Source organism: Lactuca sativa, chromosome 6 (genome assembly GCF_002870075.4).
Source record: "Lactuca sativa cultivar Salinas chromosome 6, Lsat_Salinas_v11, whole genome shotgun sequence".
NCBI lineage: Eukaryota > Viridiplantae > Streptophyta > Magnoliopsida > Asterales > Asteraceae > Lactuca > Lactuca sativa.
In genome coordinates this window covers 13,770,805-13,796,759 of record NC_056628.2, presented here as the reverse complement: position 1 = coordinate 13,796,759, position 25,955 = coordinate 13,770,805, and the positions used below count along the sequence as shown (strand labels likewise).

The 25,955-nt window shown below is 31.9% G+C and overlaps 2 protein-coding genes across 2 annotated transcripts; both read left to right on the top strand.

The window, feature by feature from the left end:
* Nucleotides 1–1,622: 1,622 nt before the first annotated feature.
* On the top strand, nucleotides 1,623–8,308 carry LOC111918780 (COP1-interactive protein 1). The gene is made up of 3 exons (XM_023914403.2): nucleotides 1,623–1,782; nucleotides 3,043–3,265; nucleotides 3,389–8,308. The coding sequence occupies exons 2-3, from the start codon at nucleotides 3,172–3,174 to the stop codon at nucleotides 8,071–8,073; spliced, it is 4,779 nt and encodes a 1,592-aa protein (XP_023770171.1). The 5' UTR covers nucleotides 1,623–1,782; nucleotides 3,043–3,171; the 3' UTR covers nucleotides 8,074–8,308.
* A 2,841-nt stretch (nucleotides 8,309–11,149) lies between these two features.
* On the top strand, nucleotides 11,150–14,469 carry LOC111918781 (probable GABA transporter 2). Its single transcript, XM_023914404.3, has 7 exons — nucleotides 11,150–11,400; nucleotides 12,573–12,641; nucleotides 12,731–13,059; nucleotides 13,127–13,313; nucleotides 13,392–13,522; nucleotides 13,642–13,878; nucleotides 13,954–14,469. Exons 1-7 carry the CDS (start codon nucleotides 11,364–11,366, stop codon nucleotides 14,341–14,343), a joined length of 1,380 nt encoding a protein of 459 aa, XP_023770172.1. The 5' UTR covers nucleotides 11,150–11,363; the 3' UTR covers nucleotides 14,344–14,469.
* Nucleotides 14,470–25,955: the final 11,486 nt, after the last annotated feature.

The following is a 25,955-nucleotide window of genomic DNA, read 5'->3' as shown; positions in this document are numbered from 1 at the left end:
TGAACACCAATAAGATTTAAAAACTTTAGTCTTGAAAAACTTCTTTTTGTTGTTGCAATTGTAATAGGAACAATCAACAATATTATGTATGATAGACAATAAACTAGATATGTGTTTATCATTTTTAAGAAATTTAGTATTACATTAGCTGTATTTTGTTCATATGATATTCGGAGAATTCAAATTTTCTGTTATGAATAAGAAAACAAAAATGTTTTCATATTGTTTGTATCATTCAAACCTTCGCTCTAATGAACAAATAGCTTGATCAACTTTGTATACAAAATATTTAATACTGAATAACTCTGGAGGTGAAAGTTCATATGCCCGTGCTGATAACCCTACGCTACCCTCGTCAAAATGTCTTTTTTTTTTTTTCTAAAAAAAAATATTCTTTTAGTAATTTTCTCAATAATCACTAGATCATTTCCAAAATCATAAGCAATAACTCTCACACAATCTGAATCCTTCTTATACCCATTTTCCCTGTAGAAATTAAAAAAACTCAATAACTGCCCACACACTACTCATTGCCTCATCAATATAAATATTCTTAACTTGAAGTTGTTTGCTTAGGTTATTTACTTTAGCAAATATATAATACCATATAACCATAACGATTATAAAATCAAATCTACAAAGTTTAAACTCTGACGACTATAACATTATATACCAAACATTGAAAAAGTAAAACAATAAAGCATACTAACATAGTGATGGACTTAAAAAACAAGTACACAACTCACACAACACTCCAATAGGACAAACCAATCACAATGTTTTTGAGTTATTCTACTTCACTATTTGTTAACTTCATTGGAGCATTTAGCCTGAGGGAGAAAAACAGTCAAACATGGTAGGAAAATTAAAAAAGAGAAGACATAATAACCTTAACTGGTAGACTACGAGTCAGTTACATGAGGACGAGACGATGATTGATGACTCAAAGAATTATAAAGATTCAATACAACATAACAGAAGTTTCCGGAAAGAGAAAAGAGCAAAACCGACAATCCATTGACATCGTTGTCAGGTTTGTTAGGGTTTGATTTCTTTTTTACTTTTTAATGAGTTTATAAAATATGAAAATGTTTGCTAGAATCTATATTAGAAACATAATTGTATTTTTCTATGGATATAGATAATTTCTTTAAATTGTTGGTAGATTTTAGAATTTATGATTAGATTTTTATTTTTTTTTAATTTTCTTTGGTTTACTTCATGACTAAAATGAATTCAAGATTGCAACCAAATGTTACATTGTGCCTATAAGAAACTGAAGGCTAATTTTATTTAATGATAACTCATAAAAAATATTTTATAAAAATACCAACACCATAACTATATATCTATGATAAAATTCGAAGGCCCCTTAAAATCGAAAAACACGTTTGACTGCACCTCTCACACACTCCATGATCGCCACTGATATATGCTATACAAAGTATTTAGATGAAACTATTGAACAAGACTCATTTATAACTCTAGTGTATTTTATGAACATAAAAAACGAGAAGGGTGTCAACCGTATAATTCAATATATTTTGGGGATCTTATGAAACTTATTTGAAATAATTGGGCCATTATCGAATTTTTAAAGTATTAAATTCTCAGATCAAAATTTAGTCCATTCAGAATTCAGATTACTACTCTGTCTGGCTCTCACTCTCTCACACACAAACACACACTAAATCGATTAATTTTTTTCTGCTGGACTTCTGATTCGCTGTGGGAGAGGTGATCCGTGGAGTTTCAAGCTCCGTTTCAACTCGAAATTCGAAGGTGAGTTGTTTGATTTTCATTGTTGCGTCATGATCAGTTGAATTTGTTACTAATAGCACCACCTGATTTGTATCATTTGTTCAATTTATGTAAGTTTAGTGGTTACAATTTTTTTGATTTACCGTTGTCCATATACGTGATTCAAATTCCATTTCTGTGAATCGGAACGTCTTGATCCTTATCTTTTAGCTTTTTCGGCCAAGCTTTAATGAAGTTTGACCGGTTTTGTAGTTCGACGTTGATATCCGATTTGAATTTTGATGCCCTGTTGAATTTTGTTATTGATGTTATAGTGATTTAGCTGTAGCTGTGAGTGGATTCCAGTTGTATACGTTTATTTGTTTGTTTTTATTTGATTAGTCTTTGAATTTGAATTTCGGTACTCGAATACGATTTTAATGTATCTCGAAAGGAACGTGTTTGAATCTCGGGCTTCTATGATCAGAATCGCGAGAATCGTCCTTCATCGTATAATTAATATTCATGATGCCTTTTCAAATAGCTTTGAGATTTCGAAAAAAAACCCCACCAATCATGATTCATTTGCTAGAAAATACTCATTGCTAGACACCCATGCTTCTTATCGTCACTAAAAGCGGAAGTTTTATTCAAAATAAATATAAGCTATAACGCTGGTGATTTAAATCCTTATTGAATCGTCCTATTGGATTCGGATGCTTAGGGTTCGATTCTTTGGCAGTTGCAGTGGGACCATACATGGGTGTGCGACTGATTGGGAAGAACAATTTAATCTATTTTATTAAAAACCTAAACCATAAAAATTTATGACTTACACGATTAGAATATTAGATAACTTTTTACTTTTATATTGGTTTCTTTTTGAACTCCGATGTACACACACCATATAAATGCATCCTTACATATCTAACTTTTCAGAATTTTCAAATCCCAATTTTCTTATATCACGTTTTCCATATCCTAACAGCCATATCCTCGCAACATAAGATGCATTGTATATCACATAAAACATCTGTCAATTTTCACTAATAAATGAAAAAAGGAACAAAATAATGGAACTTTTCGTGATTTTCTACTTATGCGTACTTTTAATGATCTTTATTTATGTATGTAGCGTGACAACCAAGACCATCCACCTACTTGCGTACTATTGTTATTTATTCTTCACTTTTTAGGGTAGCTCACGTAAACCTTGATATTCTATTAGTCATATTAACTTATTTAAGCTCCATATTCTGTATGTGAATTTCTGAAATAGGCTTTTTTTGTTTTGAATTTCAGGATCAAGCTCACTTGTGTTAAAGAAAAAGATTTCATTGTCTCATTGGAGAGCACCAACTTTGTTCTTCTGATAAACACTGTGTTCTTATTGAAGCTTTGAGGAACACTCTGTGAAAACCACACACGGAAATGAAGAAGAAGAGTTTCAGAAATCAAATTAATTCGATCTTTGGAAGTCATATTGATCCAGACAAAGATGAGGAACTTAAAGGCAGTAATATAGGTATATACTTTATTGAATGCCTCTTTTTCTTTTGTTTTACTTATTGTCATATAATATTTTTGAATTGTCTGATATTAAAAGAAAGATGTAGATCATAGATTAAAGCTCTAAATGAATTTGCAGAAATGGAAGATAATTATAAGAAGATTCTAGAGCTTCTAAAAGAGGAAGACAGTCATGACAGAGACAAACTTGTTGAGTTGATTGAAGATTTCCACAAACATCATCAATCCATTTACAACCGTTATGATCACATCACAGGAGAGCTGAAGGCAAAAGTTCATTCAAAGAAAGATAATGACTCTTCTTCCTCATCCAGTTCAGATTCAGATTCAGATGATCCTATAAACAAGAAAGGCAGTAAAAATGGGAAGTTGAAAGTAGCATACATCCTCAAGGAACAACTTCAAGCAGCAAATACCGAAATTGAAGAGTTGACAAAAAAGTTGACTCTTGCAACAGAAGAAAAAGAAGCATTGAGTTCAGAATGCCAGGCTGCTTTGAACAAAGAACAAGAAACAGAGAAGATGTTGGGAGAGTTGAAACTCGAAGTTGATAGATTGCATGAAGAAAATTCTAAACTTTCAGCTGAATTTAGTCAGAAACTAGAAGCAACAAAAGAGGAGCTATCAAATGTAACTAAAACACTAGAAGCTACAGAAGCAGAAAAGAAGTCTCTATCAATAAAGGGATCCGAGTTAGCAGATGAAATCCAAGAACTTGCCACAAAATGTAGCCAATTACAAGAAAAGTTATCTGACAAAGAGAATGAGCTTCTTAATCATTTAGAGATGCATACATCTCACAAGAGTGAGACAGAAATCAGAATGAGGGGTTTTGAAGAAGAACTTGGATCTTTGCATTCCAAGAAAAGTGAGATTGAGAAACAGAAAGAAGAGGAGATGTCGATTCTCACCAAGAAATATGAAGATAAAGAGAAAGAATCTCTATCTCAGATAGAGAATTTGACAGAAACACTTAGCAACTTGGAAAAAGAAGTGGAATCCTTTAGCACTCAGAAAAGTAAACTGGAAGAAAATGTGCAGGCTTTATTGAATAAAATCAATGAAAAGGAGGGAGAGATAGCGTCTCTATGCAGTCAAAAATTTGAATCAGAAAGTCAATTGGAGAAAAGTGGTCAAGAAATTGCAGAGTATGTTATTCAGATAGGGAATTTCAGAGAACAGGTTTCTAAAATGACTATGGATCTAGCAAAGACTGTGGAAGAGAAGGAAGGTTATGAGTCAAAAGTCAAAGATCTAGAACTGAAGCTTGAATCCTTGAATAGCCTGAAAGATGAACTAGAATTGCAAGTTGAGAAAAAGGGTATTGAAATTTCTGAAGTTTTGATCCTGAGTCAAAGTTTGAAAGAAGAACTTGAACACAAGGCGCAAGAACAAGTGAAGACTGTGGAAGAGAAGGAAGGCTTTGAGTCAAAGGTGAAAGATCTAGAATTGGAGCTGGAATCCTTGAAGAACCTGAAAGGTGAATTAGAAACTCAACTTGAGAAAAAAGGTATTGAGATTTCAGAACTTTTAATCTCAAATGAAAGTCTGAAAGAAGAACTTGAAAAGAAGGTGCAAGAACAAGCGAAGACTGTGGAAGAGAAGGAAGGTTATGAGTCAAAGGTCAAAGATTTAGAATTGGAGCTGGAATCCTTGAAGAACCTGAAAGATGAATTGGAAACTCAACTCGAGAAAAAGGGTATTGAGATTTCAGAACTTTTAATCTCAAATGAAAGTCTGAAAGAAGAACTTGAAAGCAAGTCCAAGGATCAAGAGAAGACTCTAGAAGAGAAGGAAGGCTACGAGTCAAAGGTCAAAGATCTAGAAGTGGAGCTTGAGTCATTGAAAAACCAGAAAAATGAATCAGAAATGCAACTTGAGAAAAAGAGTATTGAAATTTCAGAATTCTTAATTCTGACTCAAAGTCTGAAAGATGAAGTTGAAAACAAGTCAAGGGATCACGCGAAGACCACAGAAGAGAAGGAAGGCTATGAGTCTCAGGTCAAAGATCTAGAATTGAAGCTCGAATCACTAAACACACTGATAGTTGATTTAGAAACAGTAATTGAGAAAAAAGCTACTCAAATTTCAGAACTCTTAGTCTCAAGTGAAAGTCTGAAAGAGGAACTTGAAAGCAAGTCAAAAGAACAAGCCAAGACCATGGAAGAGAAAGAAGTTTGTGAATCAAAGGTTAAAGATTTGGAATTGGAGCTCGAGTCCTTGAAAAAACTGAAAAATGAATTAGAAACTCAACTCGAGAAAAAGGGTGTTGAGATTTCAGAACTCTTAATCTCGAGTGAAATTCAGATAGAAGAACTTCAAAACAAGTCACAAGATCAAGCAAAGACTTTGGAAGAAAAGGAAGGGTTGGAGTCAAAGGTCAAAGATCTAGAATTGGAGCTTGAATCACTGAAGAACCTGAAAAATGAATCAGAAATGCATCTCGAGAAAAAGGGTATTGAAATCTCAGAATTCTTAATTCTGACTCAAAGTCTGAAAGAAGAAGTTGAAAGCAAATCCAGGGATCACACGAAAACCATTGAAGAGAAAGAAGGCTATGAGACACGTGTCAAAGATCTGGAACTGAAGCTTGAAGAATTCAACAACCTGAAAATTGAATTAGAAGCACAACTTGAGAAAAAGGGTACTGAAATTTCAGAAGTCTTGATCCTGAGTCAAAGTCTGAAAGAAGAACTTGAAAGCAAGTCAAAAGAACAAGCGGAAGAGAAGGAAGGATATGAGTCAAAGGTCAAAGATCTGGAACTAAAGCTCGAATCCTTGAACACCCTGAAAAATGAATTAGAAATTGAAGTTGAGAAAAAGGGTAGTGAAATTTCAGAACTTTCAGTCCTGTGTCAAAGCCTGAAAGAAGAAATTGAAAGCAAGTCAAAAGAGCAATTAAAGACCATGGAAGAGAAGGAAGGGTACGAATCACAAGTCAAAGATCTTGAATCAAAGCTCGAATCATTGAACAGTTTGAAAGTTGAATTAGAAACAGAAGTGGAGAAAAAGAGCACTCAAATTTCAGAACTTTCAGCATTGAGTGAAAGTCTGAAAGAGGAACTTGAAAGCAAGTGTAAAGAACATGCAAAGATTGTGGAAGAGAAGGAAGGGTATGAGACAAAAGTCAAAGATCTAGAACTTGAGCTCGAATCTTTGAACAACCTTAAAAGTGAATCAGAAATGCATATTGAGAAAAAGGGTAGTGAAATTACAGAACTCTTAATCCTGTCTCAAAGTCTGAAAGCTGAACTTGAAAGCAAGTCAAAAGATCATGCAAACACCATGGAAGAGTATGAGACAAAAGTCAAAGATCTTGAATTGAAGCTTGAATCATTGAACAGTTTGAAAGTTGAATTAGAAACAGAAGTTGAGAAAAAAGGTACTCAAATTTCAGAACTTGTAGTCTTGAGTGAAAGTGTGAAACAGGAACTTGAAAGCAAATCACAAGATCAAGTGAAGACTTTGGAAGAGAAAGATGGCTTTGAGTTGAAAGTCAAAGATCTTGAATTGGAGCTGGATTCCTTGAAAATCCTGAAGAATGAATCAGAAATGCAACTTGAGAAAAAGGGTATTGAGATTTCAGAGCTCTTAATCCTGACTCAAAGTCTGAAAGAAGAAGTTGAAAGCAAGTCAAAAGAACAAGCAGACCAGAAGGAAATGTATGAGTCAATGGTCAAAGATCTAGAATCGCAGCTTGAATCATTAAACAACCAGAAAGTTGAATTAGAAACAGAAATTGAGAAAAAGGGTGCTCAAATATCAGAACTTTTAATCCTGACTCAAAGTCTGAAAGAAGAAGTTGAAATCAAGTCGAAAGAACACACGGAAGAGAAGGAATGCCATGAGTCAAAGGTCAAAGATCTGGAACAGAAGCTCAATGAATTGGAAACTGAAGTGGCAAAAAAGGGTGCTGAAATTTCAGAACTATTAATCTTGAGTCAAAGTTTAAAAGAAGAAATCGAAAGCAAGTCAAAAGATGAAGAAAAAACAGTAGAAGAGAAGAAAGATTTGGAAATTCAGATTGAAAGAATGAATCAAGAGTATTCAGAAGCAGAAGTGAAAATCAAAGAAATGGCTGAAGAGATTCAGTCAAAAGAACAAAAGCTTGACCAAATGGAGGAAGCCATTGAAGACCTGAAAGGAGACCTGGAAATCAAAGGAGAAGAAGTCAACACTTTGACCGAAACAGTCCGAAACCTTGAAGTCAAAATCCGCCTCACAAACCAAAAGCTTCGTGTAACAGAACAAACACTAAACGAAAAAGAAGGTGATCATGCAGGAAAAGAAGAAAAACTCCATCAAGAAAACAAATCCCTCGTAGAAAAAATCTCAACTTTATCCAAAACAATCACTTTTTACAAAGAAACCGAAGAGATTATCAAGAAAGAGATTTCATCAAAAGTCAACGAGATTTCATCCGGGATTGACTCGCTCACTGTGAAATTTGAAGAAGATCAAGGACACATCTCGACACGGGTTTACGAAATCATGAATGAAATTCAAGCTGCAAAGGTTTTGATGAAAGAAAAGATGGTGAAAATGGTGAAGGAATTGAAGGTTGTTGAAGGTGAGAAGGAGAGATTAATGAAATCAGCTGATGAGAAAATTAGTGAAAAAGATAACAAGATTAAGGAGCTTGAAATTTTGGTTAATGTGAAAGATAAAAATTTACTGGATTTAGGAGAGGAGAAGAGGGAGGCGATTAGACAGTTGTGTATTTTGGTTGATTATCAACGTGATCGTTATGATCATTTGCTATCCAGGAAAATGACAGTTGGAAGAAGGCAAACTGCAAGGTAAATATTTGGTTTTTGATTTTTGAAAAGTTTAATATCCGGATGTTTTTGTTTTTGTTTTTGTTATGTATGATTGTGTGTTGTAAGTAAGGTCTATTGATTATTGGATTGGGGTAGATTTATTTGTATTGTTTGTGTATAGGAAATTACTTTTGTTATTTCCTAGTCTGTATTATTTATTCATTCAGGGATATTACTTATTTTTGGACACATTATATTTATATGTCTCTTTTGTTGCATTTGCTATTACGAGTAGCTTCTCCTACTTCTAATGTGCACATGCTTACTAAACTTGATTTTATCTATCTTTGATCCAATTGAAAGTAAAAGCTTGAATATTCTAGCCTTTTTAAACAAAAGCTTGTTTCCGGGCCTTCCAAATCTGCTAAAAGCTCTAGTAAACCAAACCTAATCACCCAAATAAGACATTTTCTATGAGATTCCACAACATAAGTGTTAGGAAATATATCTTTTAAAAAACTAGAACCGCAACATCTTTCCAAAACAACGTTTTTCATCTAAACCAACCACCCTTTCGAAAAGGTTCTCAAGCAAGACCTCAAGATTAAGAAAATCAGAATTAACATTAGAGATACCGAACCATACTTCCGGAATCGGTTTTTTGGCGATATGTTTTACATCCACAAGAGAGATTCTGCAAGCCTTAATACATTTAAATAAATATCATCACCACCCGCTTTTAGCCTCCATCACAAATTTGCAAGAAGCGGGAGATTCAAAGAATTTTTTGCATCCGACACAAAGACTTTCTTTATTTTTATTTTTAGAGTAAGTACCTGTACTCTAAGAAATCCAACATTTTTTTTTCTTATACGGTCTCCCCCAAAGAAATATTTTTCGAATGTTATCAAGTAAAAGAACAATCTTTTTAAGGCCCACAAGAATGGAAAAATAATAAAGAGGGAGACTATTCCAAACTAAAGATTGGTAGCTTTCCAATTGCTTAACTTGGTTTCAAATATCTCGAAATACAATAACATTATTCTGGTCTCAAACAAATGGGGGGGGGGGGGGGTGTAAGATGGTCGACAACCCCCATTGTAGGGAAGAGTTATATATATATATATATATATATATATATATATATATATATATATATATATATATATATATATATATATATATATATATATATATATATATAGGGTAAAGTGAATATACCTAACAACCTTATATAAGCTTAGGTACCTAACCTCATCAAACTACATCATTTTGCATTAAATTTTCATTGCAATCATCCAAAGTTCTTAAACTTCATCCCTAAACTTGATTTACTTCAAAAAAATTTGGAAATTCATCATTATATTTTTCGTACATCCTTTCATTTGTAGCGGTAGGATATGAAGCCCATCAGGTGGTATTCGATAGAAAGACGTGATGTAAAAGAAAGATATTGGTGAAGGTCCAAAGATTTTGGAAGTAATCAAGTTATGGGGTTGAAGTTTAATAACCTTACGCAATTACAATGTAAATAAATACAAACCGATGTACTATTATGAACTTAGGTACCTAAGCTTATATAAGGTTGTTAGGTATATATATATATATATATATATATATATATATATATATATATATATATATATATATATATATATAACAATTTTAAGATCACATCGATCCTAAGTGAATCTGTAAAAAATCCCTTCAAGTGATCAGTAGACTATACAACAACAAAAAATCTATGGACAATCGCACTTTAGGTTCTCCAAAGCCTTATGTTGGCTCCAATAGGAAGACCCAGATAAGTAAACGGAAAAGACGGGAGCTCACAATTCAAATACTAGCAAGCCTAGCCACTTCCAAGTTATCTACCCCACCTCATACACCTTGCTTTTATAAAGATTCACTTTTAATTCAGAAGCAACAAGGAAGCATCTAAGGAGTCTATTAAGTTTAATAAAATTTATCTAGGACCTCTTGCCTATAAACACTAGATCATCCACATATATAAGATATTAAGATGTATAAGGAAGAGACATACCACAAAAGCAATGGAGATCACAAACCGACTCTATCGATATGTAGAGACCTTCCATTGCCTTAATCCTCTTCTAATGTTGAACTCCTTAGTCGGGAACCATTTACCAAATTGGAAGCTCTACTAGTCAAAAAACAACCCCAAATCCACCTTCTCCATTTCACCTCAAAATCCATTTGCTTAATAACTTAATCAAGAAAACCCAAATTCAAAGAATCAAACGATTTAACAAAATCCACAAGACTTTCTTTTTAGATTTGTTAGACCGCATGTAGAGTTCATTTATTACGATGGAGTCATCAAGAATGCTTTTGCCACTAACATAAGCTGATTGCTCGGTATTATATGATAAAACTGATATTGTTTTATTTTTTTATTTTTTTTGTTTTTTAGTTATAGATATTAATTGTTGAACTAAGATTTCTTTTAATGTTATTTAATTATTTATGGTACAAGTTTCCTAATACAAGATAAATTGTTTGATGACTACTCTCATTTGTCAAAATGTGAAAATCAATCTTAGTTGAGTGAGCGAATTTTGAAAATTAATAGTTTAAAATTGAAAGGAATGATGTCATGTTTGTCACGACCATTTAAGCTCTACATAAACTCTACCTAAGCTTTATCTTGATTTACCATGGCAAGGAAAAAGAAGAAGTAGTGTCATGACAATGGAGAAGAGATGAAGAAGACAAAAAGTGGGAAAATGAGATTTAATACACACATATAACACATACAAATGCAAATGGTTTATCATTAGTCAACAATACACTGTCGAGAAAAGTTTTTTTTTGTCGAAATGAATGGCGGTGAACTCACAACATGTTTTGTCATCCACTCCCCAAGTCTAAACTTATTTTTAAATTTAAGATCTAACATAAATACACTAGATTTCCCAACATACTCGATGTTAAAGAATAAATACAATAAATATCATGATTCCAAGAGAATATCAAGTGTAAGCTGTATTTTCACTTTAGCCCCCCTATTTTAGTGTATTTCCAATTATACCGTAGTAAATAATATGCTTTTTCTAGGTGGTCCAATATAAAAGCCTATGAACAACTCAATCCGCCCCAATTATAAAGTCATTGTCTTCATTGAAAGTGTCGTCCAGTTTTGATCAAAAAATTGTCTCTCCAAATCCATCCATACAAAGCAGAATCCGTCTCGGCCGTTTTCTTCAATCAATTTCGCATTTCCAATTGTAGAAGCCTTTGATTTTTCAACGTTATTCGTTTCATGATTGACTCTGCCTCTGAAGAAAGAAATTACAGATCGATCGATTCTCCATGACGATCAAACTACAACAACCGTTACTGCCACCAGGTATCGCACTTTCTCTCTCCGCCGGCAGCTTTTGTCTTTTATCTAATTCTAAATTAAAGGTAAAGAATTCTGGATCGAGATTGCATCTTATCGTTAACGTTATTGAACGTCAAAGTGGAAGTCTACTTTACAGTGCTCCAAAATTTACGGATTTATCTCAAACTGTAAATTAGTTTAATGTCATTTTCATGAATTAACATATACCAATCGTTCGCAATCCATGGAAAATAGGAAGGAATGAAACTCGTTTAACCGATTATTATTGATTAAAACGAAATCGACGCTGTCTTTTGCTTTTTGTTCCCATAAAGCTGTAACCCTATGTTATATCATCGTATTATTGTAACAATATGAACTATATATACAGTGCTTATTAGATATGGTGATTATTGCATTACTGCTTACTATCTGGAAATCTTAGTTCTGGAAATACAATAATTGTAAGTTTGTAACTGGAATTCTTACCTATATCCCCCAAATGCGTGATGAATTTGAAATGAAATTGGGGGTACCAATGATTTCTTTTTTTGGTTTACCCATCTAAGTTGAACACTTGTGTGATCAATTATTCGTTTAAAACTGCTCACTTAAAAAGAATAAAAGAAAGGTTGCTTAAAATTAGACGGAATTCCATATGGAAAACAAGCAGATGATCAATGATCCAACCCCTTTTTCTTCAAATAATTGCTTGATATATCATTATTTCATTAGCTGGTTATAATTCGGTGTACAACCACCAATGGGTGAGAGTTGAAACTGAGAAATTAAAGCATTTATTTTTCTATTGCTTTCAATTCTGGTCGTATCAAATTGAAATAAAGTTGACTTTTTTAATGCATATAGTTAAGAGATGGAAGTGTATTATATATGAAATAACCTTTTATGTATGATTATTTTATTACATGGTAATATAATAATAATATATACATATATATTTCTCTAGATCTTTTATATATCTTCTATCGCCATCTTGTTTTGTTCCGGTATCATCAAGGCTTATTTTTTTTCCATTAAAGATAATTACGTCTCTCTCTCTCTCTCTCTCTCTCTCTCTCTCTCTCTCGTTACATATGTGAAGACGACTATATGTATATGTAAATCATTGTTTATATAATTCATGATTATCATAGATTCATACATGTAATCTGGTCGCTGATCTTTCTTGATGGCAGAGGCTCCACCGGAAAACAAAAACTCCCGGCAGCAAGACGCGGGTGCAGCTTTTGTGCTCGAATCAAAAGGTAACACCTGGCAATCGTTTTCGTTAAGTTTTAGTATTCAGTAATCAGTCATGACAACCCCGATCTAAGTCTACATCAAAAGCTTTCAGGCGAATGGTTTCACGCCGGATTTCATCTCACCACCGCGATAGTGGGCCCCACTATACTAACGCTACCGTACGCCTTCAGGGGGTTGGGATGGGGACCAGGGATCTTTTGTCTCACAGTCATGGGTGTCGTCACTTTTTACTCTTACTATCTCATGTCCCTTGTTCTTGAACACTGTGAGAAAGCCGGCCGCCGCCACATCCGTTTCCGGGAACTCGCCGCCGATGTCTTGGGTTCTGGTTGGATGTTCTATTTTGTAATTTTTATTCAAACCGCTATTAACACCGGCATAAGCATCGGCGCAATCTTGCTTGCAGGGGAATGCCTTAAGGTATATATATAATACATACTCGTAGATTTGATAAAAAATCTTTTAGCTAAAATGATTTAAATTTTAGATAATGTATTCAAGTTTTTCTCCGGATGGGCCCCTGAGACTGTGGGAATTCATTGCAATGGTGACACTGGTGATGATAGTCCTTTCTCAGTTGCCGACTTTTCACTCCCTCAGACACGTCAACTTGGTTTCTCTTTTCTTGAGCTTGGCCTACACTTTCATTGTCGTCGGCGCGTGTATCAACGCAGGTATAATGCATTCATTTTCACACGTGTCACTATCTCTCTATTTTCTGATTCCACTTTTATGTGTAATTTTGTTGACAGGACTATCGAAAAATGCACCACCAAGAGATTATTCATTAGAAGATTCAAAATTTTCAGTAGTTATGAGCGCCTTCACTTCTATCTCTATAATTGCTGCCATTTTTGGGAACGGAATTCTCCCTGAGATACAAGTAAGTTGAATTGTGTTTTCATCAAGTTCCTTATATAATTATAATTATAATTATATTACGTTACATATGTATCAACTATAATAGAATTCACGACTTTTTTGTTATAAACTATATTAAAGGCTACCTTGGCTCCACCGGTAACGGGGAAAATGTTGAAAGGGCTTATTATGTGTTACACCGTTATATTCATCACCTTCTACTCGGCCGCCGTTTCCGGTTACTGGGTGTTTGGCAACAAAGCTAGCTCAAACATTCTCAACAGCCTCATGCCGGATGACGGGCCCGCTTTAGCTCCAACTTGGCTTCTCGGACTCGGGGTCATTTTCGTCCTTTTACAACTCTTCGCCATTGGCCTGGTACACCCCCAAACCCTAAACCATAAACCCTAAACCATACAGATACAGATGATTATCATTTTGACTTTGACACAGGTTTACTCACAAGTAGCTTATGAGATAATGGAAACACAGTCAGCGGACGTGAATCAAGGAATGTTTTCGAAACGAAATTTAATTCCGAGAATAATTTTGAGGTCGCTTTACATGATTTTTTGTGGGTTTTTTGCGGCGATGTTACCGTTTTTTGGAGATATTAATGGTGTGGTTGGAGCGTTGGGGTTTATTCCGCTGGATTTCATACTTCCGATGCTTTTGTACAACATGACCTACAAGCCCTCCAGATCTTCGTTTACTTATTGGATTAATGTTGTTATTATGGTTGTTTTTACGGGTGTTGGCTTGTTGGGTTCCTTTTCTTCGGTTAGAAAGTTAGTTCTTGATGCTAGTAAGTTCAAGATTTTTAGTGACGATGTCGTGGATTGAAGAATAGATGATGTAGATTAGATGTGTTTAATACTTGAATGTAAAAAACTAAAACGGCAGATGCATACCCAACATTTCTTTACAAACTCTTTACTCTTGTATCATATAACAAAGGACATTCTATAACTTGTTATTTATTACAAGGCTGAATCCAACATGATCCACATTCATACACGAAGACGAGTGAAGATACAAAGCAGAAATAAAGCTCTATATATATATATATATATATATATATATATATATATATATATATATATATACACACATATAAACCACGGTCTACAAAATAAAATAACATATAAAGTATAAAAATAATAATCATTAATTATAGATTTGCATATATTATTTTTATATAAAGTTTGATATATTAACCGTAAATGCATCATGATATTTTAAATTAATATTAATTGGTGTATATTAAAATAGAAAAAAAAATTGTAAAAAAAACAGAGAAATGAATCATTGAAATAACATTGTTTTATTTTAAACTAAGTTAAAAACCGTGTATTACATGGTTGAGAAATTAAAATAACATAGATAATTACATATAGAAACATAGAACACACATATACCGAACACACACACATAAAACACACATACAAATGACAATTTTTCCTTTGTTTAAAGACAATATTACAATAAATAGCAATCTACTTTGTAAAGTTAGTTTATAATAGCAACCAACTTTGCAGAAATAAGCCGTGATAGGAACTTGTTCTATTTTTGGTCATTTTTGACAATGTGGTCCTTTTTTACATGAATTTTTTTTTACGATAAATAGCTACCAACCAACTTTATAGAAATAAGTTGTGATGAGAGTAAATATAAGTAGAAAAATTAGATTGTCAGAAGCACATAAAAATAAGACAAAATTTCACAATTGGTCCTTCTGGTTTACAGAATATCATACTTTGAGGACTTCCTAGAAAAAGTCACGCGACTGGTCCCTGTGGTTTGTAAAATTACATGAAAGGTCCTCCTGCCGATAAATCTAACTTTCCAACTGTTAGATTTTAATGAAAAAGACTATTTTGCCCTTTTACCAATATTGCAATACACTACAAACCTCAAGGACCATTTCAGTAATTTTATAAATTTGAAATTTTGTATATATATAAATTATAAATATAAATTATAAATATAAATTTCATATATATAAATTATAAATATAAATTATATATATATATATATATATATATATATATATATATATATATATATATGTATATATGTATTTTCAACCACTTGATAATTTTTATTTTATCTTTTTGACATTTTGTTTTCTATTTTTATTTTATAATTTTAGTTACTTATGGTTTTTTTAATGTTTTTATTTATTTTAATTCAAGTAAATAAACTTAAATTCGATAAACCATATCGAAACCTTTATTTTCTTAATTATGAAATGAAACGTTAATGTTTTTTTTATGTTGTAACAATTTATTTATTTTTATTTATTTTTACTTTGATGCTCCATTGTTAATCTCGTTAGCAACTTTATGTTTGCATTTATCATTATCATTATTTGACATTTTGTTGTTTTCTTTATATATATATATATATATATATATATATATATATATATATATATATATATATATATATATATTTACTTATTTATTATTCTTCTTTTGTTTTTATTTATTTTGATTCAAGTAATAGAAAATAGAAAAACAAAAAAAACAAAAACTCAAACACCAAAGTTGTAAAATACACTAATATATTAATATATTTTACACTTTTCATATTTTTTGGTTTTTTTTTTGCATTTTTTTAATTCATTTTTGTTATGTTTATTTTCTTTATTTATATTTGTAAATATAACTATTTTATTTACGCGAATCAAAATAAAAAAAGTTACAAAAACCATAAATAACCAAAATTATAAAAAAAACCTCAAACACCAATTGTAATACTTTTTGGAAAAGGTCAAAAAAAGTTATCAAGTTGATGAAAAATAAAACGAAACAACGAAAAAAATAAAATTTAAAAAATAAAAAAAATAATACTAAAAAATTAAAAAAAAACGAAAAAAAAACCAAAAAAAAGATGAAAATGTAAAATGTATTAATATATTAGAGTATATTAGAATTTGGTGTTTGAGTTTTTGTTTTTTGTTTTTCTATTTTTCATTACTTGAATCAAAATAAATAAAAACAATAGAAGAATAATAAATAATTAAAATTATAACAAAAATAGAAAACAAAAGGTCAAATAATGATAATGATAAATACAAACATAAAGTTGTTAATGATATTAACTATGGAGCATAAAAAACATGAACAATAACGACATAAAATTAAAAAAAAAACATTAATGTTTCATTTCACAAATTAAAAAAATTAAAGAAAAAATAATCTCGACATGGTTTATCAAATTTAAGTTTATTTACTTTATTCAAAATAAATAAAAATATAACAAAAAACCATAAATAACTAAAACTATAAAATAAAAATAGAAAACAATATTTCAAAATGATAAAAAAATATCAAATTGTTGAAATTATATATATATATATATATATATATATATATATATATATATATATATATATATATATATATATAATATTTCATATTTAGAAAATTACACGAATGGTCCTTGAGGTTTGTAGTGTATTGCAATATTGGTAGAAGGGCAAAATAGTCTGTTTCATTAAAATCTAATAGCTGAAAAGTTAGATTTAACGGCAGGAGGACCTTTCATATAATTTTACAAACCATAGGGACCAGTCGCGTGACTTTTTGCTAGGAAGTCCTCAAAGTGCGATATTCTGTAAACCACAGGGACCAATTGTGAAATTTTGTCTAAAAATAATAAATGTTCCTAAAGTTATTTATTATAAAAAAAGGTTAATACCTATTAATTGAAAATCAAGCACAAAAATAATATAAATAAGTATTTCAGCATTAACTCAAAGACATTAGTTATTAAATATTCATTTTAAAAGAAGTATTCAACATCAATTATAAAGTTAAGACAATTCTAAGTACCAAAAAAAAGGTTTATGGAAAGATGAACATTAATATTGAAAAACATATACAGATTCAAAAACACTACAAAACCATATTGATAAAACTTATAATTAGAGTTGAGCATTTTATAGTCACTCTATGTTTATTGCACAAAACATTCTTTTAATGTTTATATTTATTAAAATGTTTTTTTTTATCAAAAATCTATTAATGTCAGTTACAAATTTTTAAAGTAAAAAGTATTTATATATTTTGAAGATCATTTGTTGCACTTAATACATAAATTCCATACTAAACATTTTGGTCCTTAACATATATTTATGTACAATTCGAAGTCAATATTTTGATTTTTGTAATAGTTATAGAAAACCTTCAATTCTCACACAAAATAACATTTAACTTTTAACCCAAAAAATAGCAACATATTTTTATTTATTTGTGTATTATATCATGACATACAACAAAAATTAAAACATTGTAATTGGAAGATGTGAAAATATGATGCTATAATAAACCAATCAATTAGAGTATGATGTTATTTTTTGAATTTAATTTTTTTTTAGAGAAAGAGACAATTGCAAAAAATAGCAACTTACTTTGTGTATTACAACATCCAATGTACAAGTACACTATGAAAGTCTAAAAATTTAACATTGAGTCATGGAAGCTCATATGTTGTAGTTCCTATGTATTTTGTTGGTACTTTTGTCAACAAATTGTATATAATTCAAAAAAACTGAAAGACAAAAAAACACATAAGAGAAACGAAGAAACCAATTTTTCACATAATAAAATATTTACCTATATAATGCAGATTACCAAACAGTAGTCAATAGATTGAATAAAGTCTCAAACCACCCACTTCCTGATCTTTGAATAGACGAAATCACAAACAAATGCACATAATTTCTAAGCACATTCTAATATGCAAATACAAAATAACCAAATGTATAATATAGAAGAGCAACATTTATAATTATATAGGGTCTAATACAACCATAATCAGCAACATAGAACATCGATTCAATCAATCAAGAATATTTCGAAAAACGATAAGGTATATGCAAAAATGTAAGATATCAAAACCTTATTTCATAGATAAAAATAAATTAGATTGATAAACAACCCATAATAATTATATATTTAATTTTTAATTAGTGGTTTGGAAAGCAATTAGATATACGAATCAAAGCATTTAGATAAAATAAATCAATCAAACACCCAAATTGTAAATAGTCCTACTAAGAAATAAGCCTTGGTATGTGTTTTGAAAAAATACACCCTTTGGCTTAAATCCAGTTACCTTATAATAAACACATGTTACACCTTTTCAACTGCTTTAACCACAATCAAATCCATAACATAGCCTGTAGTCGATGTTCTTTCCACATCCTATAAACACACACATACACATACACACATAAAAAACAGTTAAAAAAATCAAAGAAAACTTGCAAGCTCAAAATTTAGCCACTACAAAGTTCATACATTATGCAAATATATATAAAGATTTAAGCCAATATAGTTTCAGAATCATGCCTCACAAATTTTTACATGTGTTGCTCACATGGCCCCCTGTTTTCTGGCAACACAACAGATTAAAACACAAGAGAATAGAAAAGTGGCCTCGACAAACAAATTGAACAAAAAAAAGATCAATTGTATATTCCAAATGCTAAAAATAATTGACACTTTAATAGAAGAAAGAAACTTTAAACCTTATGTTTAGCCAGAAACGTAGGTTCCGAAGTAAGTTGTGTGACTAGAGATCCAATCCCGCATCTCATTTTCAGAGTCACCGCATTTCCATCGAATACATGGTTCAAAAAATAGAAGGAAAAGGGTAACACATTGATAGTGTTGGTGGAGCAGAGGTGCTGCAGTGGTGAGTAGTGTGATAGTAAACGCCGATAAGGAAGAGCAACAACAAAGAAATATGAGCATGTGTGCGATGGTGTTGAGTGAGAGAGAGGGATAGGGATAAAGAATAGGAGGGGTAATGGTAGTGGATTAAAGGGTTAGTAATGGTGGTGATAGAGGTAACGAAGGTGATAGCAGGCGACAACGTTCAGAATGACGGTTATCATTTAGGGTTTGTCTATTGAGAAAGGAGGGTGTAGAAGATGAATCAAGGATGTGAAATGTTTAGAAAGAATAAGTGATATACATGATATAAGAGGCGAGATTTGAGAGATAAAGATCAAGCAAATCACGATTCAAATGAAATCCTGATTTTCAATCTGATTTTGGGAAGGAAGGCATGATTATAGATGAAGAAGTAAGCGGGAAATAAAATAACAGGTTTAGTCTAAGATTGACATGTGGCATATAGCAGGTGTAGAAGGCTGCCACATGCTATTCTGTGAGAATTACAAAGAAAATATGTTGTTTGATAATATGAATACGTTCAATCTTATATAATTATTTTAATTATTAAGCATTTTCACTAATTAAATCGTCTATAAAGTTATTATACACTTTTTTTAATTTCTTATTCTGTCAAAATGTTATCAGGATGTTTATTGAGTCTTATTTTGCAAGAATTAAAATAAATAAAAAACGATGAATGAGAACAAAAATGAATTAGAATCGGTGAGAATCCATTAAAATAACAATAGTTATGTGAGATTGAACGTATTCACATTACTAAACAACATATTCTCTTAGTAATTTTCATAAAATAGCATTATCCACACGTCCACACAATAGTTGTCCATCCACATTATAACCTAGCCCTATATATATACATATATATATATATATATATATATATATATATATATATATATATATATATATATATATATATATATCATACATACTTATAAAGCTAGCATTTTTCTTGAATCTCATGCATTTGAAACCCCCATTCTTTTTTCCTTTCACCACATTCATTTGAAACTCCTATGACTTTTCAATTTCTTAGAAATAATAATTATAAATTTGCTAATTAGGTTAAATAAATATCAAATCTAAAGTGTATTCATATATAAACTAAATTTCAATATTAAAATAATATCTTTAATTCTACTTATAAAATTATGTTTTTTAACCTTTAACATATTATACATAATTTATTAGTTTTAATATATTGTTGGATATAAACCATTATCGTTTTAAAGGTATAATTTTTGAACAATTTGTATAAAATACTTAAATTATTAATTAAAATATAACATTATAGGCTCAACTTAATATATATTTTATTTAACTTAAACAACCCAAAGATTATTTTATAAATAGTTAAAAGTGATAAATTGTCTTTTTAATAATGATTGTAAGTTGGTTAATAAGGTTAAATAAATATTAAACCTAAAGTGTAATCATAAATAGACTAAATTTCAATTTTAAAATAATATCTTTACTTCTATTTATAAAGTTATGTCTTTAAATTTTAACATATTATACTTAATTTATTAGATTTAAAATGTTGTTGCATTTAAACCATTATCAATTTAAAACTATAATTTTTGAACAGTTTGAACAAAATACTTAAATTGTTATTTTAAATATAACATTATAGTGTCAACTCAAATATAAATTTCAGTTCCACTAAAAAAACCAAATAATATTTTGTAAATAGTTAACAGTGATAAATTATAGTGATAAATGCAAAAACTAAATTGTAATATCAGTTTAACTAAAATATTTCCTAAATATATTTATATAATCATTAAAAATTTTCAAATAAATAGCTTAAAATAACTTATAATAATAATAGTTGCAAATAACTCTATATAAATGATTATATTGTTACCTTTAAAATCAAAAAATAATGTTTGATGTTTTAAATAATTGTAATGATAGAAATTAGAACATTAAGCTAATAAATTTTAAAAAATTAGTTAAAAATAACAACTATAAATAATATTAAACTATATATAATATTTAATTTTATTGATGTGTAACTCGCGAATAGAAGTCATTCAAACGATTGAGATTATGACGTTATAATAGATTTATATATTATCATATAATTCAAAATAGTCAATATATTATATCAAATTAATATACGAATTATTATATCAAATTTAACAATAACGTTAGTGTTATATTTTAAAAAATATGTATATTTGTAAAGACTTCAACTATATATGTGTTTCTGCGCATTACAATGTCAACTCAAATATAAATTTCAGTTCCATTTAAAAAAACTAAAGAATATTTTGTAAATAGTTAAAAGTGATAAATTGTAGTGATAAAAGTAAAAACTAAATTGTAATTTCAATTTAACTAAAATATTTCTTAAATATATTTTTATAATCATTAAAAGTTTCTAAATAAGTAGCTTAGAATAACTTACAATAACAATAGTTAAAAACAACTCTATATAAATGATTATATTGTTAGCTTTAAAATAAAAAAACGATGTTTGATGTTTTAAATAATTATAATGATAGAAATTAAAACATTAAGCAAATAAATTTTAAAAAATTAATTAACAATAAAAACAACTATAAATAACATCAAATCATATATTATATTTAATTTTATTCATGTGTAACTCGCGGGTAGAATGCATTCAAACGATTGAGGTTACGAAGTTATAATAAATGTATATATTATCATAAAATTTAAAATAATCAATATATTATATCAATTTAGTATATACAAATTATTATATCAAATTTAACAACAACGTTATTGTTATATTTAAAAAATCATATATTTGTAAAGACTTCAATTATATAGGTGTTTCTGCGCAACGCGCGGGCACTCGCCTAGTATATATATATATATATATATATATATATACATATATATATATATATATATATATATATATATATATATATATATATATATATATATATATATATATATATATATATATATAGAGAGAGAGAGAGAGAGAGAGAGAGAGACACACATTTTATAAAGGAAGGTGATTTTTGAAGTTACTAAAATAAACGCAACATTATTACAACTATAAATTTTCTTTAGGAGTTTTGACTTTTTAAATTATTGGAGTCTCAACATTAACTCAATATAGTCACTAAAGATCTGATCATGTCCCTAAAGTTTGAGCTTTGACTCGTTTTACCCTTACGACCTCTTGTAGTCTGTTATTCGGTTTCCTTGTCTACGTGACATCCAAAAACTAGATTCTTAACTATGAAATCTTTTCTTTTAATTTTTTTTATTAAAACTAAACTCGATTTTATGTTTTATGTTTTTTCTTTATTTTTCAAAATTTTTGTCGTTTTATTTTGTTTTATTTTTCAATGTGTTGGTACTTTTTCAATATGAAATCCAAAAACTGATTTTCAATATGTTTGACACATTTATTTTATTTGCTTTGTACTGAAGATGTTTTGGATATACTGATTTTATTAAATTAAAAATAAAATTTTCGGCTCTTATTTTTGGTACGTTTCAAAACTTTATCTTTCCAGTAGCCTCTCCACCAAGTAGTCCTTGTTTATTTAGAACTGGCATGCCCTTCTCACTCATGTCCCCCAACCTACGATGCCACTTTGTCTTGTCATCACCTTCATTCAAGGATTGGGAGATAGCCACCGTTCCCATAACAGTACTGCCTTCTAGGATTCCTTTTCATTATAACCAGAGAGCCTTTGGTCACTTTGACACAGTCGCCTTCACTAGCATACCTTATCCCATTCTTAGGTAATGTTCCAATAGAAATTAGATTCTTACGAAGTTCTGGAACGTACAAGCAATCTAACTCCTGACCATGCCATTGTGCATCTTGATCTGCACCATGCCACCACCTTTGATACTGCTCACCTAATCATCACCCATCTTAACTGTGCCATCCCAATATTTGAAGGATTGGAACCAGTCATGATTATATGTCATGTGATAGGATGCTCTAGAATCTAATACCCAAGCATCAACATAACTTGATGTACATACAGTCAGTTCATCACCATCGTCCCCATCATCAGAACTTTCCTGAACCACATCAGTAGTGTTGTTGCTGCTTGATTCACCTTTGGACTTCCCATTCTTCAGTTGTGGACAATTTCACTTGAAGTGCCCCTTCTCCTTACAATTATAACACTTGGCATTCGATGAACATTTAGACTTCGATTTAGAACGTGATCTCCCTTTGTTTCCCCCTTTCCTCTATTCTGTCCTTCATCTCCCTGCAAACAGACCAGAACTGGACACCTCTTCTCCAACTGAAACTTTTCTTTTTCAGTTCCTTGGACATCAGAGAGTCCTTCACATCATTCATAATGATCGTTGTCCTACCATAGAGCATGGTATTAACGGAATTCTCATATGAGTTAGGAAGAGAACATAAGAAAATGAGCGCCTGGTCTTCATCTTCAATCTTTATGTCAATACCTGGATCCAAGATGGTGAGATTGAATTTATCTAGATGATCTTTCACTTGGGTACTTTTAGACATTCTGTGAGTGTATAACCTTTGCTTTTGATATAACATGTTCGTTAATGAGTTGTTTTGGTACTTGTCACATAGTTTATCCCAGAGCCCAGAACCAGTTATTTGATACAAGACCTCCCTCAGTATTTCATCTGTTAAGCACAATAGAATGACACTATGTGCCTTCGTCAGAATGGCCACCTTCTTATCAGCCACCATATCCTTTGGTAGGTTTGCCTCTCCTTCCAGTGCCACCACACATCCTTGTTGAACCAAAAAAGCCCTCATCTTCACCTTCCACAAAGTGAAGTCATTTGAACCATTGAACTTCTCTAAATAAGACTTGTGAGTAGACATCTTTAATCACAAGAATACAAACCACAACTCTGATACCACTTGTTAGGAAGTAAAGCGGATAACTAGCAAAACTATAAGCACACAAGACATAGTATTTACGTGGTTCAGTCAAGGTCACCTACATCCACGTGTAACACCCAAAGTTTTGAAGGCCAAGAAAGGAAGAAAACCCTAAGTTTGGGGGTCGACTCGGCGAGTCCAAGGAGGGACTCGGCGAGTCCGAGCGGGATCCGAGTCGAGGAGTAAGTGACCGACTCGACGAGTCGGCCAAGGTGACTCGGCGAGTCTGGTCTGTGCGAGGAAAACCCTAAATCCGGGGTTTGGAGCCTATTTAATCGCCTCATTCTTCTTCCTAGGGCTCCTTTACTGCCTCTCACACTCAGAACGCCGCACCCTAGGTCTCCATTGTGCTCATTCAAGCTTTTAGCCATTTTTGGAGTAATTAAAAGAAGAAGAAGTGGGAATCTTTGAAGCATCAAGGAGTGGCCTTGGATCCAAAGTTTGGGGAACATTTCAGAGCACTTGAAGGTATTAATTCGTTTCTCTCCTTTAGATCTTCTTTGGTTATGAGTTTTGGGGCTTTTAAGCCATGTCTAAGATCAATTTCGAGCTTGAGGTCCAGATATGAGGTTGCTACCTCAGATCCATGCTTGTTTTGGTTTAGAATCCTGTAAAGTATCAGCCACTGGGTGGATTTTGGAGCCTCTTGGTCTTAAACCCTAGTTCATGGTGTATTTTGCTTAGATCTCCATCTTTACACGTAAAGTTTGCAACTTTACGTGGGGGATAGGCTTGGGAAGGGTAGATCTATAGTTTGGAGTCCATGCATGACTCGAAAGTCCTCTGCATGTATGTAGATCTGAATGGACTCGGCGAGTCCTTCGAGTGGACTCGACGAGTAGCTTGAAGATGAGGAGGAACTCGATGAGTGTGATGAACAGCTCGTCGAGTCGGATGAAGATGGGCATGAACTCGGCGAGTTGGATGAACAACTCGGCGAGTTGGATGAAGATTGCCTTGTGCTCGGCGAGTTTGTTCTTAGACTCGGCGAGTCAGGTCGCGTAGTCCCAAACCCTTCGAGTTAAGACCCGAGTCAGCGAGTCGAGCAAGGACTCAGTGAGTTAGTCAGGACAGGATTCGGGAATCTGTAGACTCGGCGAGTCAGGGGCTGACTCGGCGAGTCAAGTCGCGATTGGAAGGACTTTGAGCATAAGAACTCGGCGAGTCAGTAAGTGGACTCGGCGAGTAGGGTTGACCTGGAAGGTTGACTTTGACCAGGACTTTGACTTTGGCAAGGGTTGACTTGGTTGACCTTTGAAGGTCAGTTAGACTAAGTGATATGTTGATATTGGTAGCTCGGGGAGCTAGTGGAGCAGCAGTTCGGAGTTAGTGGTCAGGTAGCGGTCAAAGGGATTAGCAGCAACAGTTCAGCAGTATCAGGTGAGTTTCCCTTTGTATGAATGGGTCTACGGCCACAATGCCGTCCCATATAGTTATGAGTAGAAGACCCGGGGGTTAGCCCTAGGCACAGTATGCTAGTATGATATTCGGACGAGGTCCAATGATAGAGGGCGGGTGCCCAAGGAATGGTTTATGCGGTAGTTTATACTTGTTGTCTGTGTGATACTTGTATGTGCCTGGTAGGGAGGTGAGTGCAGGCGAGGTCCCATATCTCACCAGTAGCAGAGTATGGATGGTGTTCCACATCTCAGTAGCAGCAGAGCAGGGGCGAGGCCCAAGTCAGGAAGGGAGTGAGTGTGGGCTGGGCCAGTATCTCACTACCAGCAGGAGCATGGATGGGGTCCGTGACTCAGCAGTAGCAGGTCAGGGGCGGGGCCCAAGGATAGGCGAGGCCTTAGGACAAGATCCTTAGTATGTGTTTAGCTTATGTGATGTGTGTATGTGCTATTATATGTTAGTGG

What these genes read in the sequence shown, in the direction of transcription:
- LOC111918780 (XM_023914403.2), top strand. Translation starts at nt 3,172, where the DNA reads ATGAAGAAGAAGAGTTTCAGAAATCAAATTAATTCGATCTTTGGAAGT. An exon ending in ACTTAAAGGCAGTAATATAG is followed by an intron (nt 3,266 to 3,388) that starts GTATATACTTTA and finishes ATGAATTTGCAG; the next exon opens with AAATGGAAGATAATTATAAG.
- LOC111918781 (XM_023914404.3), top strand. Translation starts at nt 11,364, where the DNA reads ATGACGATCAAACTACAACAACCGTTACTGCCACCAG. An exon ending in TTTTGTGCTCGAATCAAAAG is followed by an intron (nt 12,642 to 12,730) that starts GTAACACCTGGC and finishes AAAAGCTTTCAG; the next exon opens with GCGAATGGTTTCACGCCGGA. An exon ending in TTGCAGGGGAATGCCTTAAG is followed by an intron (nt 13,060 to 13,126) that starts GTATATATATAA and finishes TTTAAATTTTAG; the next exon opens with ATAATGTATTCAAGTTTTTC.